The sequence below is a fragment of the Zootermopsis nevadensis genome, unplaced genomic scaffold (genome assembly GCF_977971745.1).
Source record: "Zootermopsis nevadensis isolate Lab colony 2312 unplaced genomic scaffold, Znev_1.0 Znev_ptg000039l, whole genome shotgun sequence".
In the NCBI taxonomy this organism is placed as follows: domain Eukaryota; kingdom Metazoa; phylum Arthropoda; class Insecta; order Blattodea; family Termopsidae; genus Zootermopsis; species Zootermopsis nevadensis.
Window position 1 is genome coordinate 853,400 of NW_028259171.1, and position 13,331 is coordinate 866,730.

The 13,331-nt window shown below is 42.5% G+C and overlaps 1 protein-coding gene across 4 annotated transcripts in view; it reads left to right on the top strand.

The window, feature by feature from the left end:
- LOC147871784 (uncharacterized) overlaps nucleotides 1-12,668 on the top strand; it is a 209,322-nt gene extending 196,654 nt beyond the window's left edge. For 3 of the 4 annotated variants that reach the window (XR_015538313.1, XR_015538312.1, XM_087360164.1), the window contains 2 exons: nucleotides 6,692-6,764; nucleotides 7,635-12,668. Coding sequence is in view for 2 of the 4 variants with exons in the window: in XM_087360164.1 (XP_087216290.1) it covers nucleotides 6,692-6,764; nucleotides 7,635-7,657 (96 nt within the window). In the remaining 2 variants the exon portion in view is untranslated. The other variant, XM_087360163.1, reaches the window with a different exon arrangement.
- Nucleotides 12,669-13,331: the final 663 nt, after the last annotated feature.

Below are 13,331 nucleotides of genomic sequence, written 5' to 3' on the forward strand. Positions count from 1 at the left end.
AGCTGAGTAACTATCAGGTCTTCGACAAATAGGCTACCTCATTTAAGCATGATATTGTCCTGCTATATAACGCAAGGATGTTCGACTCTTTTGTAAAAAGACGTGGATTAATATTTTATAGCCTGTCTTGCTTACAACGTTTACTGATCTCTGTGTGTTATATAACGTTGAATGTGAGATGATTTTGAGGAATAATAAGAATTATGGAAGGAAACTGTAGTGAAGATTGGAATGTAAGATTTCAAGATCTGCCCAGAAGCCATTCAGGGCAACCAACCTCCGAGCCCGGAATGGAGCCGAATATTCACAAGATGGAGACTGGAATCAGTGGTTCCTAATCTGCGACCCTCCCACGTATGTTTTTGTAGTTCAGTTTCAGTGCACGATAAAGTATTATGTGCGCTATTTTAAGTCAGTGTCTGGCCATTTTAACAAATTCCCGTGAATTTCTCAATAAATTATCTACGGCAGCCTGCCAGTCTCGTGATAAATTTGAAAGAGGTTTCGGTCTTCGAAATAAGAAATGCATTTCCAAAGTTTTCTGTACGCATTTCGTGTTTCTTCCGTCCGATCTATATGCGCAATCCATCGTAAAATTCTTGATTGTCACTGTCACAAATGAGCATCACCAAGCTCCCAGTCACGAATATTGTCCAAGGCTCCTCGCTTTAGAACTCGTGGCATTTATGCCAATTTCTCAAAGCAAGACACGCGTAATCGTTGAACATAGTGACGTCGCTGTTTTCCATTTCTTACGACCAAAAACTGGGGCGAGTTATAAAATCGCCTGATATCTGAAGGGGTGGGGGTGGGGGTAAGTGAAAAGTCACGCGCAGTCGCGAGGGCTAAAGGAAGTGATATTAAAACTGTGGATGTAAGAGACGGCATATTTATCGCCTCCGATGTTCTGTACTTCGCTTGTCTCCGTCAGCAGAGCCTAACCGGAGTTCATTTGCACACAAAAGAGAATGGCGAGCAGAAATACATCTGTCATCCGCCACGATGTCTTGAAGCTTATATTTGGAGATAAAAAATTAATTAAAGGCGCCCGTGACGACATTAAAATGGAATTTGCGTTCGAGAACCGAGGTGATGGTGCCTTGGAAATACAAGTGGTATCAGAGAGGAGACGGTGTCTGGATGCCCGGAGCGAAGTGCGTGAAAAATGAGGGAACAGAGTTAATGGGAAGGAGAATTTCCTAGTGGAGAACTTGCGAACAGAGGTCAGCACGGGTCAAGGTCTGGATCTGGTGCAGGCTGTAGCAATACAATGTGAAATAGAACGTTTCGGGCTTTCTCGGGCCATATTTTTTTATCCGCAGAGAAAAATGTATTCGTAATTTCCCTTGTCTTAAGATCGTGACGCAGCCGGACTCCGGAAATAAATCCCACCGACTTGATTTTCTCGGGGATTTTCGTACTTGCCCACTCACAGAAACATTTCGATGTAACACCTAACGAACATTGCGTATAATACGTATTTTCGGTATTCCTCAAACATCATTACAACCTCGGATGCTCTTAATTCATCGAGGGATAACTGGAGCTTGTATTAATGCGTAATGGAGATCGTTCGGGAATTCACTTCGGGCTGGAATAAACGCAAATTTGGCGTAGTGGGACGTCGGTTTAACGCATCTGAAGCTGAAATTCGAGTTCCGGTAGTCATTTTAAATTCTCTCCCTCTTCATGAATGATTTTTTGATTTATTGATAGGTTATTTAAGGACCATTCCTTAAATTCAGGTGTTAATGAAGCCTGAAATAAATTATGATGCAATGAGCGATAGGCAGACAAGGGATTTGAAAGGATGTGGTCGTGGCATATTTGAAGGCAGGCCGTGCTGTCCCGGAATGTTTCTGGAGGGACTGACAAAGGCCCCAGTAAAACTCACTCACTGCGCCATTCGGGATTCGACTTGGAGATATTTGAAGCATTAACAGTAAAACACGTTGTTCTACGAATTAAGACAAATTCGACGGAGGAATGGTCAGAATTTTGCTCTACTCGTACATAGCAGGAAACAGCTGTTCTGGTCTTTAAAGGCGGTGATAATGTATCGAGAGAAAAGTAAATATCTTAACGGAACACAGAGAAAGTGTATGAAATAACCACGAGGTGCGTCCGCTTCTCATAACCCAGAGCTCAGAATCAGAATATTCACTAGTTCGGGAACTTCAAAGTCGTATCGAATTTCTTTCCCTTTGTTCAATAAATGATCCGTATTGGAAGGAAGAGACAGTTGTAACGGTTTTGGCCATCCCAAAGGCAAAGTTCATCCATCGCACAAAAAACACTTCTAGTTTCAAAGTTCTTTTCGGTGATAATTTCTGCTCAGCCCGCTGTATGATGCATTTACCTTGACACTATTAATTACCACAGAACAACTGTTCTTAATTTGTTAACGAAAGCGTCTCCCCCCCCCCCCGGAAGAACCCCGGTTTTTTAATCCCGCGAATTTTAGTTCAGATAGAAACTAACATCAGACCATAAATTTTCCTTTGCTGATACAATTGTTTAGAATTATTTATATCTGTTCCTCTAAATCAGCGGCGAACAATATTTCTTGTACGAAAACCGCGCTGGCCTCAAACCCAAGTGGCGAAGCAGAATGAATGCAATAGAAAATATTAATATAATTTTTTAGGACTTAATTTGCAATAATGTGTAGAATGTGAGAATATCAGTGAGAAGCCTTCCACCGTTTTTGGCACCAATTTATCAACGTCTGTTCTCATGTCAGAGGTTTCTTATCCTTTACTGTCGAGTCAGGAACTCGTCACAAACACGTGTTGTCCGGAAAGGCGTGTCATTTGTTCTGCAAGGTAACTAAGCGTGGTTACTGTGACTACAGAGCGCAGGTGTAAAGAAGGTTTCAGTGTTCCATCTAACTCCCTGGTAGCAGAACCAGCAGGTCCAACACCGACGACACAAAAGCCCGCCATCGGACTCGATCCTGAGCCAACTCCTTCCATTTACTATCCTTACAGCCGACCTCCCTAAGATCTATCTTAATATTATCCTCCTCAAATAAATAAACCCGGTTATGATGAAATAAAAGTGAAATTTTCAAAGGTTTTTCATCTTTAATCAGAAATGTTTGAACTAGATAACATTTTCACGACTTTCAAGGAATAGCTTAGAAATGGAAATTTAATTTGTAGTAATTTTGAATTGTTTAAATCTTAACATTAGAAGGAGAGCAAATTAAGACATAAAAGCTGTGAAATCCTTATATTCTGCAGTAAGTAAAGTAAAGTAAAGTTTGTCCCGCTATGCGCCATGTAGGCGTTTGGGGTGAGTGGAGGTATAGCTCCTCCCTTCCTTGACCTCGGCACTAGATGGGGGTGAGTGGTCAGCATCACGCCCCGACCGGCTTTACCCCCGGGAAAGGACCCCGGTACCCATTGTATAGGAGGCTGGGTGGGCCCCAGAGCCGGTCTGGACGCAGAGGCTAGAGGAAAAAATCCTCTGCCCCCGTCGGGGATCGAACCCCGGCCGTCCAGCCCGTAGCTAGTCACTATACTGACTGAACTATCCCGGCTCATATTCTGCAGTAAGTACTCAGTCATTAAAATAAGAACGCAAAGTAAAATACTCTTTGGAATAGGAGAAACATAACGTGAACAATTTTTCTGTTCTAGCAAACGTGCAAGCTGTCCTCCTTTCCCTTGCGTGTGGCATTTTCGGGAAAGTTTTCAATTCCTAGTTGCAATTTTATATTCTCAAGGAGTGCGGTAATAGCTTCTCGTCATGGATCGTGCGAGGTTTGTTTGTTTAAATCGAATTTCGACGCTCGTTACCCCTAGTGCAAGATACACAGAGCCTCTGCTAAGCGACCGAGCGAGAGTCGTTTAGAGGCCAATGTACTCCACCCTGAACAGCAATTTAATCTAATACACACATTAGGAACAAAAGCAGGAGACGTTTCCAGAAGCCACCCGCGTCACATCCATATTAGACGCAATGCGTTTTCTCCTTTGTAGTTCTCGTCCTTTCTCGTTTGTCCTTCGAGGCATGCAAAGTGCGTGGACAGGAGAATAATTCCGCTCGCCAAGTCCTTCCTTATTTGTTCACAGGGGGGTTCGCGCGAAGAGTAATGAACTTTCCAGTTCCATAGGAGAGGGACGATTTATTGACAAGCTTAGCGACCACCAGCTTTTCACGACGGAGTGAATTACGTAATTTCTGTCCAACTCTTGTCCGACGCCTTCGATAGACTTCGTGCTTGTCGCAGAAGTAATCAAACGTCTTCAGCGCTTCTGTTTATCGTCCTAAAACTTTTTTTGTCTGAGTGGAAACAAAGTTGTATTGTATTGATGGATTTTTCATAGGAAAATAAAAAAAAATAACCAACATTTTGTAAATGAGATGCGAATTGTTTCATACGGACGGGCATTCTGCCAGTCGTCTTTGACAAGTACGACTAGAAGTTTTTGTTGTTAAGAAATTAATTCTGCCGTTCAGTGGCGGATCTTAAAGCGCGCGTGTACCAGCAGTGACATCTGCACCGATGCCGATGGCCCGGCCTCTCTGTCCGTGGCTGTACCTTTCTTTGATTTGGAGAGGGAGCTTCTTTGAAAACATCGATTCTCTCTGCGAGGATAAGGCAGGTTAAGTGTTGGCCGTATGACTCAGTTACGACTCAGGGTCTAGTGCCGCTGGGTGCAGTGTAAATTTCACATTCGACAGGTTATCGCAGTGGTATTTCGTTGTCCATGAAGTCAGACTGAGATTTCTTGGACTAGTGATTGGGTGTTTATGGCCGCTGGACTTGGAACTATTCAATTTATACTCTAATTAACCTTAACTGTTACTGAAACAACAGAGCGAAGTTTTCGAGACACGTCCGCTGCCCGGAGCCAGACGAATCCAACCCACAACTTCCCATCTTATTCTTTAATATTCACTTTAACATTACGCTCCCACCTACGCCTAGGCCTCCCAAATCGTCTTTTCTCGTAGCTCACAAGTTCGAAAGGCGGCACAATGAACAACTTATTGAATTATTTTTAAATTTAAATTCCAGTGGCATTGTGTACATGCCAGGTTTCACCGTAATCCGTCAATTTGTCTTAATTTACGAGGGTAAGATTACACCGTATGATAGGACCATAGGATAGATCCTTATTTTAAAATAAGGAAGGCGTCTATGAATCGTTAGTCGACCTGCCAAGGACACGGGACCAGGAGAGAAGCCATTCAGAATTCTGGGTGAAGTTGCCATTGGAATGCGTCATCAAATTTTGTTACACAAAATGTCTCACATACAGAATCTTAGTGCTCGTATAACCGAGTGATTTCAGGCAGCTGTCGCCCATCCTGCAATAAATTTTCGTGATTTCCCTCATACTTTGAATATAAATACTCTACCGATGTAGTGACTGGCTTCAAGTAGCTCGATCCCGCCTCCTGTCGGATTCATACCTACTACCCGGTCACTTTCCCGCCTCATTCTTCGTCTTCCAGCTGTAAAAGTTTAAACAGCTCGATCACACCAGTGAAGAAAATAAACCTTCCGCCGTCGTAGGGAACGAGGGTCTCCTGCGAACACCCCCCCCCAACACCCCCCAGGGCGGCCGAACATTTTATGGCGAGGACGACGACTGTTTCTACTTCTTTCTGTCGGCCTAATGTATTTTGAGCGTGGGTGTGTCGTCCTGCTGTAATTCTCACTAGAAGCCTTCCTCCTCCTCCCCTCGTCCTTTGTCTTGCGAGTTGTCGCTTTGTAGCCAGTCTTGTCTCTTCCAAACGTACTGACCGCATCAATCTTCGGATTCACGGTTCTCTGTCACTGACTCCTTCCTGAACCCTATACTCTCCGAGCGGAAACGGCGTTCTTGTCAAAGGCCTCAACAGTGGTCGATGCTGCCTGACGGACGTTCGAAATATTTTATCGATTGATTCTTATTAACCGATACGACTTATTTTTTATTTATAATTCATTGGTTTTAGGTTAGAATCGAACTGAGTACCCTGACACTCCTCCGGTTTTCTAGTGACTGGCAAGGTTGCCTAATATTCAGTCGTTCGTGGCTCCGATGCCAATCGTCATCAGTAATCAGGTATTACAAGAATAATCTTTCGATACAGCTCACCGAAGACGGCGATAAAACTTACCCCCGAAACACCGTTTATTCAAATATACTTCAGACACGGGCTGTATGAACATGATATTGGTAATACTTTGCAGTTGTATGATGAGGACTTTGTAGCAGGGCGGTAAAGTTTGTGGAGAAGTGTTCATTTTTTACGATGCGACTGGACATTGAATGGAAATGACTCGAATGAATCGCAGACACAGATCAGCGATGCAGGAGACGCCTACAGAAAGGAAAGGAGGTCCCTGCGCCTGAAAGCCGACGTTTCGGATGAATTCTTGGAGTGAGAATGTTGTTATGCTTTGGTTAAAGCGTCAGTGTCAAATGTATGGGGGGTATTAGAGATGATCAAACAATGGCGTTTGTGGGAACATGACATCTAGGACATATTGATCATAGAATTTCAAATACCAGTCCGGTTAAGTAGCTTTAATTACGTGGGACGTAATATTTCATATTTAAAATTTGATAGGAACGAGAAGTTGTCTGAATTCCTACCATTTACGCAACATAATAAGAACCACCTCAAATTAAACGACACTGGATACACAAATACGATTTTATAAGCACCGTTATTTGTCTGTTGACAGATGGCTCTGAAGTATGGACAGCGAATACGAGAGACAATTGTGAAGAATGAGGAGCAGAATTTCTCTTGTTATGGTAAGGAGCTCGGAGTCTTTACGAGATGAATACAGAATTTTCAGACATGAAGAAAGAATTATGTTTTTAACGTACATTATAGATTATAATTTACAAACAAACATGAAAAGCCAGTCTTGACAAATGAGGGCTGAACCATTACCAAAATATTCGTTAATTATGAGATGCGGTCATGGAGATATCAGAACGGCCCGGTTTAATCCAAACCAGTTAACTTGAAAAATAATAATGAGAAAAGGCCCCTTAGTATACAAAATATTCGTTCGTTCATTTTGGGAGATCAGTAAGTGAACTTTAAATTAACGTTGAAAATAAGCCATTTCTAGGCTCGAGAGTCTTATCGTTAAGTTTGCACGAGGGGGGGAAGAGTCTTGTCAGTTCACGCAAATAAAGACGCAGTTTTCCGTCATAATTATCGGGATTGCTTGATTTACAAATGCAACGCTTCCGGCTTATATAGAAGCGCAGAGTCCTGAGGCCGCCCGCGAGTGCCCGATGGAGGAGGACGATGCTCGACTAGGATCTGACTGAGAGTTTTTCCTTGTTGTTCCAAGGCAAACGCTGGGGTGTAATTCAAAAGTGGCACGGCCCGCCTACAGCAATCACGGAAGCCATCAGCCAAAATGATCCCCCTCAAGTCACAGAGCCCATCATCCAAGGCCATCCCGACACTTCAGGGTTCAATTCCCAAACATCCATCAGCCAAGGTTCCAGAAAAATTCCATTACCGTAACTATTTTCTCAGTTGTAGTTCTTAAAGCGCCATTATTACATTTTCCAACTATGCGTTTCGCACGCAGGAATGATCTAACCTGCGCTTGCGCAGAACTTCGCCCATGATTAGTTAACTTTTTGGGTTCCTTTTCGCAGAGTTGGTCCACAGTTGGTTGTGAAATAGAAGCTGCGTCCGCGGATTGTGAAGTTACAGACAAAGCGGCCGCATTACCGATAGGCTTCAGGAAGCTGAATCTACAGTACGACGTTGAAGCACATATTTATACCCAGATAATCAGGTGCGTGATTTGTGAAACGTCAGGAATTCTTCCAGGAAAAAATCAATTGTACTCGTTACAACGTCAAATACATTCGTTTTGTGTGAAGACACCCCCCCCCCCCCAATCCGTTTAATACCTGATTACGTCACAATATGAAGGAAATCTCTCAATCTCAGAGCTGAGTGGCCACATCCTTATAATTAGTGACGCCCTTGGTTCAGATTCCACGTGGTCCAGGACAGGTATTCGTAGCTGACCGAGTTATTCCAGACGAATGCGAGGACAAGACCAGTTCCTCTCCAACGCCAAAGAACGACAGAGTTTGAAACTGCGTCTAACAAGGTTGAGGCTGTCGGTGCTTGGATGAGCCCCAGATTTCTCTTTTGTTTCCCATTTGAATTACAGGGCTCGCATTTCACTCCTTTTCCAGGAAGGGCTTGCTGCGTGATTCATTCATAGGCGGTCGTGTAATTGATCAGGGCTGCAAATACGACGCGCGCCCTCCGCTGAACGGACTGGGAATTCTGTACTCGGCATTGCCCTCGAGGCGTGTTTGGATTATTGGCTTCAAACCAACATGTCGGACATCATGGCGCTGTCCGTCCATCCGTTTACAATTATGTTAATAAAACCGAAATTACGAACGATTCTCCTTTGCGGTCTGCAGCAGAAGTTACGAATTTGTTAAAAACATAATTTTAGCTCTTGTACTGAATGTAATTTCTCTACAAAAAAATGGGGCGCAAATTTGCGCACAGGGGATTTGGAAAGAAACGTTTCGTTTGCACGTGGCATTTGCTGTTTGTTTAGACGGATTTTGCCGTGGGCCCGAATGGACTGTGTCAAGGAGGGGACAGGAAAGGAGCCGGTGGTGTGTCGATGTTGGCGTTCTCGGTTTTAACGACGTGTGGACTTGTGGGTAAATTCCGCAGATGCGGATGGAGTGATGAATTCCGTCGAAACGTCAGTTTTGTTGTCATTAGTTGTAATTTGGCCGTCATGCTATCTGGGGACTGGCAAGTCATTCGGAACGATTCCACGTAAAAAAGTTCATCTCCATTTTCCTTAGAAACTCACTAAATACTCTCTCGATCTTCCGGGTGTCTGTTCTGAATCGCACAGTGACGTTAAAGTTATCCGACAGCTTACGACAAGCGAACCGGTTCTCAGACACCCTCCGCAAGTCGATTACACTTCGCGAGCCACTACGTCGACGATCGAGTTGACGGCAAGAGACGGTAAATAAATGCCGTGATGCATAGCGCAAATTCGCCATCGTGGACCAAGCGCTTCGACACTAAGAAACGAGTTATTCGGTTTGGAATAAAGAACGGAAGAAGTTTTGCTGAGAATATGTCGTGTCCGTCAACTTTGTTGCCACTCCCTTGTTAAGGAGACAATAAAATGATATAAAATGTAGCTTTCTTGTATTGGTAGGAGGCGCGGTCGCCGATTCTGGCTTAAGATGAGAATATTAGCATATTTAAGGGCCGCGCTTTACATGAGGACGTAATATAAAGTATCTACATTATGGAAAAATTTAATATCAGTTCTTAACATCCTAACTTCTCTGCTCGTTCAGGGTTCAGGGTAAAATTATCCAAGGGTTTGTCAACTCATATATGCTACACGCCGCTCCCATCTGATTTTCAATCACGTGATCACCCTGATAAAGATATTAGGGGATGAATGCGAATTGTGAAGATCACTATTTTCTATTCTTTCATACATCATCTTCCTTCGTATCTCTTAGGTCCGGATATTCGTAGCACTTTGCTCTCAGACATCCCGTGTTGTTTCCTCAACGTGAGAGAGCGAGCCTCGCCCATTGGCTGCAGCATCGTAAAGATGAAAGTGCCGACGGACCTAGACGCTTCGCAGTAATGCCAGTGTCTCGGAGAGGTAGGACAAAGACCCTGATGACGGACACAGGGCTGGATTCGCAAACCTTAACTCGGCTTTGACGCTGTTGATCGCCGTGAAAAAGGCCAGAGGGAGGGTTATCTGGTACGGGGCCCAGGCGTCAGAATTGCTTAGACTTTTGGAAGCTGCTTGTCAGAAGTCGTGCGTCGCTTCACATAGCAGCAGCAGCAGCAGAGTTCATAATAACATGAAAGAAGGAGATGCTTCTTAGCACTGCGTTTCCGCTTTTCTGTGGAGTACTCGAGTATAAATAAATCAGAAAACAAAGACGAAATTTGAAATAAATTTCTGCTCCATGATGATGACCTTAATTTACTCGGCGAAAGAAATAATAATATAAGCAATTCAGAGAGGCTCCGTTACAGTTTATCTCGACTTCTTTAGCGATCTTACCCTCTGAACGTAACCAGTAAACAAATATTAACCCTCCTCCCTTTCTAAACAATGGCATTTATGCGCCAAAGCTGTTAAGACCCACCGAACACAGAAACCTACGTTTTACCATTTGAAATATTTTGTTTCCTTGTATATAACATTGGACAAAACTGAACACTTTTTGTATTACGCATCTTGATTCTTTATTCAGAATTGAAAACACAATTGGGGACGACGGTAAAAAAAATAAAAATTTTATTCGAGATGAAATAAGCAGCATCTTAGATTCCTTCTATTCTTTGTACCGTGCAGTTCAGAATCTTTATTCTTCCCATGTGCTGAGTAAAACCGTAAGGCGAAAAGGACACAAAACTATAATTTCACCCGTTATTTGGTTTAGGTGTAAAATTTAGTCTTTTATATTAGCCAAATTGAGAAACACGGACTGAAGAAAGATGGTGTGGCAGGAATTTCATTATTCACTGTGTAAAATTAGAGTAATCAAATCGAGGGGTTTGCAATAAACAAATCATGTAGTATAGGCGTTGCGGAGAAATCTGTGCTTTATCGAGTGAGTTCAAAAAGGTATGTAACTTTGTCGTATTTTGATCAGGATACCTGACACTTTGATACATTGTGTCTACAGTGCCATGAACTTGTATTATTTGATATACTCATGCCTTTAGAGAAATAATATTTGTTTAGTCGAATTGCTGTTAGATTAACGCTGTTCCAGTCCCTAGTTTCTTGTAGCTCACGACCATCCTCTGTGATCAGAATCCCCATGCATAAATTTGTCTTCTGTGCTGTGTTACCCCCGACACATTGTACCACCTGCCTCCTGGCAGAGAGTCACGCACGCACGCACACTGCAGATCACATGGTCTCTTTGCCGAGTGATGACGACGTAACCTGCCACAGACCTCGTGGCCGTTTTACGTCGACGCGCGAGGATTATTCGGTGGACGAGGACGACTTTGATGGAAAGGAAGCGAAGATAAACACACGACATGGGAGATGGTGAAGAAGTACCGAAAATCTGAGGTCATTAACTCTATCTTTCCACATAAAAGAAAGTAATTAGTACATAAACAAACGGTAGAAAATATTTCAGAATTGTTAAAACGAGTTCCAATTCATTTTACGTCTCTTTTAAACTTTAGGCTTCCTCTGCAAAATAAGGAAATGCTCTCGTAACATTCACATGATGGATTTCGAGACGTTTTAAGAATTTTTTAAAAAAAATTAAATCGTATTGTATTTCACGGGAGGACTTCGCTTATTTCAACAAGCAAGTCCTTGTGAAAAAACTGGTAAATTGTCTGTAAGTCAACAGGCAAAGGACCTCGTCGTAATCTTCATCTTCGTAGATGATATAATTTGGTATTTTTCGCTCGTAACAGATTATTTTCGCGTAATTTTAATTTTGCGTGCCACTGGATATCAACAGAATACAGGATGATTACTAAAAGATTGTTTATTGCTTAGTAGTCACATATGTAATAGTCCTCGTTCTTCCTTCTCATCCACAGGCTATTGATAAACGAGTATAACATTTGGACGCCCCTAAGTGTGGCAGAACTTTATTATGGAAGAATTTTCTTTCAACGTTCTTAGTTGTATGTTCACGGAACAGATAGGAAGCGGGTTGCGTGCAAGTTACAGCAAGGGGCTGCGCCGCAGTGACCCAGGAAATGGATGATACCAAAACAGTATTTCTGTAGTTACAAAACAATTTTACTGAACTCTATGACCGTCTGACAGAAAGTTTTGTGTGTCCTCGAACGGGAAAATTATGCAGAATAATCAGTGCGAAAAAATGCGGAATTATTTTTTTAATATTATCACATGAATTTACTCTAAGAAGCTTACCGACCAACATCTATACCAAGACCAGAACCCAGGGTCTCCGGAGTGCTAACCACTCAACTGTTGAATTTGATGTTCTTTTTCAGACTTACATTCAGGGCGTGTTTGCCCTCAGAATTAGGCCAAATACAGATGTATTAAATTGTTTCCATAGATGATTGATCAGCTCGTCCTGTTCTCCACTATTCCATCATAAGATAACAATGGATAACGGATAATAATGCTAACATACATTCAATAACCGAGCTAATTCGGGACCCATTTACGAAGGGCTTAAAGAGATAAACGAATGTCATTTTGAATGTGAAAGCATTTGTTATAATATCGAGCTTTTCTGTTGCGTGGTTTCATACGCACTTTTATTTGAAATAAATTGGAGTGTGTGTATAAATAATGGAAATGGTTTGCTCCGTATCTGAAACTTGTATTATAAATGTCAAATGCGATATCACTGTGGACTCGTAGCGTTAATAAAAAAAAGGAAACTTTCAGCGAAACTGAAGGAGCAGGCTGATTATTATGCGCAGGCAAACTTTTAATCGAACGGAAATGAAGGGCATTAATATTCGATTGAAGTTTAGCGAATAAGTACCGGCTGTGTGCAAAGCTCGTTTCACAGATTTATTTTGAAATAAATCTTGTTCTTCTCTGAAATGGTGTCGGTACATGAACCTTAAAATATTAACTCCGTTACTCGCTGTGAATGTCTGTAGCTTATTTAATTTCGGGAGTCCGACGTTTAGGACGCCCCCTGAAAACGCTATTTTCTCTGAAAGTATTCACATTCGTTGTTAAGTACTGCTACAGGTTTCTGACTGTGAAACGTAGTAATGCTATGTAACTAGCCATTAATCTGGTTAATGGACTAAGGAGCGAACTTTCCAACTATTTATGCATCTAACAAGCGAAATACGTGACGAAAGAGCCAAGTGATTAACTTCCCAAACAACTAACTATTCAAGTTTTAACCACACAAGGCTCGACGTTTTACGGCGCAGAGATCAACAAAGATTTGACGTGGACCAATATCACGCCAGCTTCTTAATGGCCGAGAGGCAGGACAGTATCTTTGAGCGCGGTTCACATGTACTTCGCCTCCCGCCTTGTCTCTGTGAGCTTGTCCCGCTGAACTCATGAGGGCTGAACTGCGCATGTCATATTCTTGTCCTTGTTCCTCGATTGTGTTCGTTTCAGTTCAATACACATCCTGAGTACAGCATAGTAAGTTATCAGAGTGATCTCCAGTTCAGACCAGGCACTACAGGATATTTCCGTTTTATCTATTTTAATATTATCCTGTTATCTCTTGTTCTGCAACCAGAATAACCGCTTTTCTGTCAACATTTTTCGTGGTCAAATTCCGTGTTACCTCGTAATACGGTTGGCTGTCATTAAGTAGGCCGTG